This window comes from Poecilia formosa, unplaced genomic scaffold (genome assembly GCF_000485575.1).
Source record: "Poecilia formosa unplaced genomic scaffold, Poecilia_formosa-5.1.2 Scaffold211, whole genome shotgun sequence".
NCBI classification, from domain to species: Eukaryota; Metazoa; Chordata; class Actinopteri; order Cyprinodontiformes; family Poeciliidae; genus Poecilia; species Poecilia formosa.
The window spans coordinates 850536-858633 of NW_006800150.1; the positions used below are offsets into that span (position 1 = coordinate 850536).

At 40.2% G+C, this 8098-nt stretch overlaps 1 protein-coding gene across 1 annotated transcript in view; it reads left to right on the forward strand.

Moving 5' to 3' along the window:
* The first annotated feature begins 6587 nt into the window (after positions 1-6587).
* Positions 6588-8098, forward strand: part of LOC103148737 (fibroblast growth factor 9) — a 3488-nt gene continuing 1977 nt past the window's right edge. The window contains exon 1 of the mRNA XM_007567654.2: positions 6588-7405. Within this exon, the coding sequence (XP_007567716.1) occupies positions 7009-7405 (397 nt within the window). The 5' untranslated portion in view covers positions 6588-7008. The remainder of the gene's footprint in view (positions 7406-8098) is intronic.

The following is an 8098-nucleotide window of genomic DNA, read 5'->3' on the forward strand; positions in this document are numbered from 1 at the left end:
CGCGAGATGATGGTGAGGCCGAGAGCGAAGAACTCCTAGCAGGGATTTGATGCTTGACTGAGTGAGAGTGAGTGATTAATCTAATTCACTGTAAATTATTAACGCATATGCGAGGTAGATTGACTGTTGTTGGTTTGTCTTGGACTTTACAGAAAAGCACAAAACTGTCTTAAAACTGAAATCAGTGAAAAGTACAATGAAATACAATTGGAACAAGTTTATGTAAACCGAATAACAACAGAGACACACCTTTTTTCACATTGTGTGAAATTAAATCATCAGACCAAACGTCTGTTATTTTATTCCAGTTAGAAAATATATGTCTTTTATTTGCTAAACATCACAACAACGAGAGAATAAAGACATCAGAAATATATGAATGTCTTCAAAATTAGAAGTTTGCATACAGAATAATGATGATGTCAGGGACTCGGAAACTCCTGATAGGTTAACTGACACAATTTACAATTCAAAAGCAATGCTACCAAATACTGAGGAACTTTTTGTGAACTTCTAACATATTCTCCGATATGTTCTTTGTCTCATTATTGTGGCATTTTACAAATAGAAATGGTAAATCTAACTGACCTAATACAGGAAAAGTTTGGTTTGACTTCAGACAGTGAGGGGGAAAAAAAAGACATATCCTTCTTTTTATTTGGTGTATGTAAACTTCTGGTTTAAACTGTGTGAAAAATGAAAACACATAAAATGAAATAAAAGACCAATTTGTAACACATCAGTAAAATGACCAAACTATACAGTTATATAGGAAATACATAAAATAGCTAATCTCTTTGTGAAAATGAAAACATTCAAACATTCTTTAAAATGTTTTTATCTAAGCTTTTTAAATTTAAAACAGTTGGTTTAACACTTTGCCCTTCCTTGCCTCATTGCTCCCGTGTTTTAAAATAAATACATATTTTTGTCTTTTCTTTAACATAACACAGTTCAATACATAAATTATTTCTGCTGTTTTTAATTCGTGTTCGATTTAAGGCTGACATTCACCTTCAATCTTCCCATCTCCGCCACACGAGGCTTCTTTCATCACGTCTCCAACCCTTAAAACGGTTGCGTACGAACACTTTCTGGAACTAGCATAAAAGGCGTCTCACTTACATACTGGGAAAATTAGGAATGACCGATCACATTGACTTGTGTCAGTCATCGCCTCTCATTGAGGGTCAGCCCGGTATCAGGTTTTCAAGGGTAAGTGGAGAATCAAAGCAGCCTGTGGGAAACAGATATCAAACAGATATCAAAGATGGAGTCTTCATTTTAAGTCTCCACATGCAGGACTGATGTTAACCTGATGGGGCTTTTCTTAAGGCTTTGATGCTGTGAGAATAAAGAGTGGAAGTCTAATGGAGGGGCCTGTCACCTGTTCACACATGAAGCTCAGTGGATCACTCCGGTACTTAGCTAAAAACAGATCAAACAACAAATATCAAGATGTCTTGGTTGAAATAAAAATGACGGTTGATTGTGGGATTAAGTCCTTTTAATCTGTTACATGATTCTTTTCTACTCATAGCCCACTGTATAGTCTTGATCAACAGTTCTGTTGGTTTTGTGAAGGTCTTTCAAAAACTGTCACTCTGGTTTTGTGTTGTTGTTCAAAATCCAACAAAAACATTGTACAACACCTGAGCAATGCATCTGATATGTTGTTTGGTGATGACATAATCACAGTTTTATTTGTAATACTTGTTATAGTTTCAACGAGAGTCATACGACCAAATTCTGCATTTTGTGCCAAGTAGTCTGTTTAAAATTGCTTTTACAAATTTGTTTGCTCATGGATTATTTACAGATCAGAAATATGATGTCTAATAAACAAAAAAATTAAATGGTCAGGTAACGTTTGTGAAAACTTCTAGAAAAAGAATGATTCTGTGTCTTACAAAAGTATTTTACCCTTTGAACTTTGCCACATTTTGCAATATTAATCACAAACTCCCATTTTACTGAGATATGTCATAGGGGTTCTGCACAGTGGCACAGCTGGATGGATAATGTGATACATAAACAGAAAGTAGTTCATAAACACAAAGTGGAAGAAAAATGCTAAAATGTTCCTAGAAAAAAAAATTATAAATAAAAATCTGAATAATAGTGTGGCGTGCATTTATTTTCAGCCCCTTTCGTCAATAATTTCTGTAATCTGTAATGAAGCCCCGTCACTGTACGTAAAGTGACTTTGGATGTTGATTTTCAAGTCTCCACCTCCTCTGGAGTTACCATGGATATCTCGGATGCTGCGCTGACGAATGCTTTTCCTGCCAGCTCAGGCGGACGGTTGGTTTTGCGAGTCCCATTTTCAAATGATGGATCAAAAAACAAACTGTCAGATATCTGATTTCGAGATACTGCTTTACAACCTACTTTATACTCCACAAATTGAACGTGGGCCGTCCAGGTGTGTTCACTGGTCTTAACGTGCTGTTTGTTCACTAATGTTCTTTCACGAAGATCTGAAAGCCTTCGGAGAACAGCTGGATTTATACTGGGATTAAATCACGCACAGGTGGAACGTGTTTCTGATGGATGGATGGCACACTTTTCAGAGTTTCATTTTCACTAAAAGCATTATATTTCAGCTCACCTAATGTTGATTCAACAGCTATTGCAAAAAAAGAAAAACAACAAAATGCTTTATGTTTTTGGTTGCAACAAGGCAAAATATGTAAAAAATATACAAACCAGAAAGCTATGAAATAAAGGTTTTACTGCTTTTTTGATGTTGTTGTTTTTTCTAAAAAAAAAAACAACAGAAATACAGAGTGCATCTAATTTGACCTTTTAATTTGTGCCTCTGTGAACCCCAGGAGTTCCCCAGACAGCAGTTTGGAGATCACTTGCATTAATAACCTCCAGGCTACTTCCTTCAGTTATTCCATTACCCAGCTTTTTCATTAAAGGCAGCGATCTCTTTGTGTGTTTATATGTATTGGGAGGGAGCAGGGGAGTCGGGGGGTATGACTTTAACCCACCTCTTCATCCTCCTCCTGCTCCTCCTCATCCTCATACTGCAGTTGCTTCATGCTTCATTTCTCTCCATGGCCACAGCAATAGTGAGAAAAAAAACCCTAACAACAACAACATGGACGTTATAATTTAAAACAAATCATGTGACCCTGGGAACTGCTCTGCTGTGAGTGAACGTGGGGATGTGAAGTTGACGTCTTCATTGAGGGCAGGTCGATATCCAATACGTCTGATCAGCCTCGGGCGATTCCGATTGATCCAGCCTCCTTTAAAAAAAAAAAAAAAAGAAATCTTTTGTGTTGGTCATAAATACTAATGAACTAAGGGAAAGAGGGAGAGGATCGTGCATCAAACACAAACACATAAAAGTGTGCGCTCTCGTAGGGCTGTATTAAACATATATGAACTACTATATCTTTTGGTCAAGCTGCATAACTTGAGGTGTGGGTACATGAAGTGACTGCTCTGTACACACCTCCGCGTCTGAACCTCATTTATCAATTTGACGCAGGGGGAAAAGGCGGGGCGCCAGCAGAGGCTGTGGGAGTACATGTGCGCAAGTCTGATTTTGCTGCCAAAATCAATTCCACACATAGGATTCTGTAATCAGCATGGACAAAAAGTTGAATAAGTTCATGTTAAACTGTAAATATAACACAACAAACAAGGATTTCATACGTGTGTGTGTGTGTGTGTGTGTCACATCGATTACAGCCCCACAAACACAGATACTGTTCTTGGAAAATATTCCCATTTATAACATGCTTCTTTAGGACACTTAGTCACATAAAGAAGTGTGATTTATGTGACTAAGATGCACGCAGTAACTGCATTTGATCATGTTGTCTAATTTATTTATATGTCTTTATTAAACATTAATGTGTTTAAAACATCATTAATTGGTGTTATCATGACAACAATAAATCAAAATCTTATAAGAAATTTATCACGATAAATGATGGACGATACAAGAAACTCCCACCCTCGATATACACACAGAAAAAAAAGAGAACGTGTTTCAACTTAAAAATATGACAATAAATCAAATTAAATGTATCCAAGTTAATTTATGAAGTGTATGGAGTTTGATAAACTTCATTTAATTACTTATGTCAAAGTTACACATTTTTTTAGTGGGAGCTGCATTCTTTTTTTTTACAAAACAAGCTATGTCATCTAGCCAAAATATATATATGTGTGTGTATACATGAAAACTTAAGGATTAACAGAATGAATATATATATATATATTCATTCTGTTAATCCTTAAGTTTTCATGACCCTGGAACATGTTAACATGTCACATTGCTAATACACACTTCAGTGTATTTTATGGGAATTGTTGTATGTGACACACCAACACAAAGCAATGCATTAATGTGAATAAAAGGAAAATAATACGCAAATATAACTGAGGTTGTCACAACCCTTCTGCTGTGTTTTCCTTCATTTTCACAGTTGCATGCTACTCGGTGTTGTTCCATCACATAAAATTTAAATGAACTACTTGGCTATAATGTAACAATATGCAAAAAGGCTTAAGGAGTATGAATGCTTTTGCAATACTATGTACTATACTACATTTGTCTAAATGTATGGACACGTAGAATTTGTCTATAGAGATATAGAAAACAATATAGTGGCCATATTTGTCTTTACATCTATCAGACAAATATAAAGTTTTATTGCACATATTTACATTGGATGACATTAGATTTGTTAGATTAATGCACTTGCATCAAAAAACATTCTTGAAAATTAAGAAATGTTGTAGCTCCTCTATTTGTGCACAACACATGTACCGTCTGTTACAAGCATCGTATTTTTTCATAAGCATGTTTAAATCAATCTGGTAGGCCCATAAAACACGCATCTGGTAATTGATTCCACAATTAGATGAATCTAAAGCCCGCATAATCTACCTGCTTAGTGTTCAATGACAGAGTCCAGTATTCATAAGCCAATAAAAATCCGTATATTTACTAAAGAATCAGCATCACTCCCTTTTTTTTTCTTTTTTTTTTACCCTCAAGTCCTTCAAGTGTCAAGTGTCTGGGTATTTTGCAAGTTTGGAGTTCAAACACGCAGCTACAGTCGAGTTGTTGATCCTCTTACAAGATGCGCTTTGAAGCTGCGTCTTTGATTTTTTTTTAAGACCACAATTAAAGATAGGTGTATATATGGGCTTCTCCCCTGTTCAAAGCATAATGGAAAGATCAATGAGGGATTGACAGTCATGTGTAGTCGTTTGCACAGGTGTGTGTGTGCGTGCGTGTGTCTGTGTGTGTTATAAAAGCGCGGCTGTCTTACATAAAACAGAAGCAGTAAATCAGCAACCGAGTGCGAAAATTACGCAAACGGGGGCTTTCCTCCCGTCTCCCGCTGCACCTGAGTCATTTGGGAATCGGGGCTGCAAAACGATTAGGATGGGGACGATGTCACTTTTAGAAACACACACACACACACGCAGACCTCATCGCACCATCCGTTTACTCTACTCCCAAGGTGTTGTGGAGTGGCGCACTCCTCCCTCGTGTGACCCTGAAATTTTGCGCATAATTAATCTCTTCCCGCTGGTGACGTAATCTGTAGGTTCTTCTCAGTAACCTGGAATCTCGTTGAAAAGTTCGCAAGTAATTTAGCTAAAAAGTGAAACTCATCAGATACAATTATTATAAATATTACTACAAAACAGCTGAAAATGAAAAGTGCGCTAATGTTTGGGTTGATCGGAGCTCTTTTTGCACAAATTGCTTCATCAATGCAGTGGTGGTAAGGCTGCAGCTCTGCTGGTATGTAAAGGAAGCCCAAGTTGCTTTTGAAATTGACCAACAGATCATTTGTACTGCTTGGTCTTATCTTCCGTTTGAACTCATAAACGCTGATTCTTGTTTGCCAGCTAATCAAACAAATCGATGCCACAGTCGCCATTGGGAGTTCTGGCAGAGTAATTCGGCAGCGACTACTTGCTTCTGCACCTTTTCTTCTGTTGCACTTTTTTCTTCTACTAAACCTTGTGCGTATTTCTTTTTTTGTGTGTGGAAACAACATGAAGCAACTGGGACATATTAAACTTACCATCATCTATTGAGATCATTAGTATTTTTAAGACTAGTACTGTGCTATAAATTGAATTAGTAAAATATCTTTTCTCAAGTGAAAAAGGCACCAAAACGTCTTTCCAGCCCAGGGGCCCACGTCCTTGTAAATCCGGCCCTGGAACATACGTATTTGCATATAACGGAAATAAATACGATTTCTAAACATACAAATTTATGTCGGAGCACCTGTACTCCTTCGTCGCGCCCTGGTTTAGGAGTCTGAGTGCGCTAAACACGGAACATCAAAGATGAGACAGCAGAGCCGGGAGAAGCAGAGGGATGGAGGAGAGCACAAATGAGCCAGACGAGGAGGGGATCCGGGCGCACTTTGCATAAAGAGGCAACTCGGTGCGTGAATACGAGCCAATGCGCTGAGGAGCGAGGTGCAGTTGTGTCTGTGCTCTGCTGCAGGAGATTTTTTTTTAATCGCTAAGTGAATTCAGCAGGAAAGAAAGAGAGAGAGAGAGAGAGAGAGAGAGAGAGAGAAAGAAAAAGAAAAAGAGAGGGAGAAGGAACCCTGGTTTGAAAAAAAGGGGGAGTATCCAAAGGTGAGGAAGGGAGAGGGAGCGGATAAAAAGAAGAGGAGAGGAAGGGAAGCGGATTGCTGCAGCTCATTCGAGTCAACATAACGCAGGAGTTTAATTCCTCCCCTCCCAGCCGCACCGTCCACAATGACAATCTAATTAGCGGTGCGCCAAAAAGGAAGAAAGAAAAAAAAAGAAAAAGAAAGAAAATTACGCACAACTTTTTCTTCTTCTCCAGTCGTTTTGCCGGGTCGATCCTCGCCGGTAAATATTAAAAAGGAAAGAAAAGAAAACCGGTGGATCATCGCTCATCACTCGGACCTCGGATCTCCTGCGCACGCGACCAAGCATTGGGGGATCTTTAGGGGAGGGGGGCGTCTGGATCTTGTGATGGGGGCAGTGGCTGAGGTCGGGAGCTTCGCCAACGGGTTTCTGGATAGCTTTGGAGCCGCTTCGGCTTCGGTCGGTTCGCATTTCGTTCTCACCCCAGCGGGGGCCGTGGACTACAACTCTGCAACGGGACTGATGCTGGGAGGACAGCCGCTGCTGCAGCAGCACCATCACCACCAGCAGCAGCACCACCAGCAGCAGCACCAGCAGCAGCACCACCAGCACCAGCAGCAGGAGAACCTGGTGTCCGCGGAGAGGCTATCCCGGAGCCTGGCGGACCTGAGCCATCTGAAAGGGATCCTGAGGCGGCGGCAGCTTTACTGCAGGACCGGCTTCCACCTGGAAATCCATCCGGACGGGACGGTGGAGGGTACCAGGAAAGACCACAGCAGATTCGGTAGGGATTGTAGTAGTAGCAGCAGCAGCAGCAGTAATAGTAGTATAGGAGAGCGCAATAAATACACAAATAAAAACGAAAACATAAAAATCTGTGCAATGCCATGATTATATTTAATAAACTGGGATCACTTTAAAAACAAATAAATTTATATTTAAACTAGTCGGGACATTTTAGGAATAGTGCAGAACTGCGTCATTTACATCACAGCACGCAACACTCCGACACTCAAGTCATGCAGGATCATTTGCTCATCATTAATCCCTCTGATGAAGGCTGATGCTGCTCTCACTCGAGCATGTTCTAGCTATTTGTTCCCAGAGAGAAACCTTCCCTCTCGCTGGGACAAGAAAGATGCTGGGATTTGTCGGCGTTTTGCACATTTCTGCTGTGTCCCCCTGTTTGAGGTTCGGGTCAGCAGCTCCTCTTCATCACAGTGGACTTCTGTCGGGGATCGCTTAGAGCTTCCCTGGATGCGGAACTTCTTGTTCTCGAGTCAGGCACTTCCACCACTTGACGCAGTTTGATGCAAGCGCGTCTCAGGCTCAGTGGCAACTTTTGAGATGGGCGATATGGCTCACTGCCCAGGGCGCTATTCTACCGCGGGCGAATAATATCTATACATGCACCCCCGCATGCACGCACGCACGCGCGCGCACACACATACACACACACACACACACACACACACAC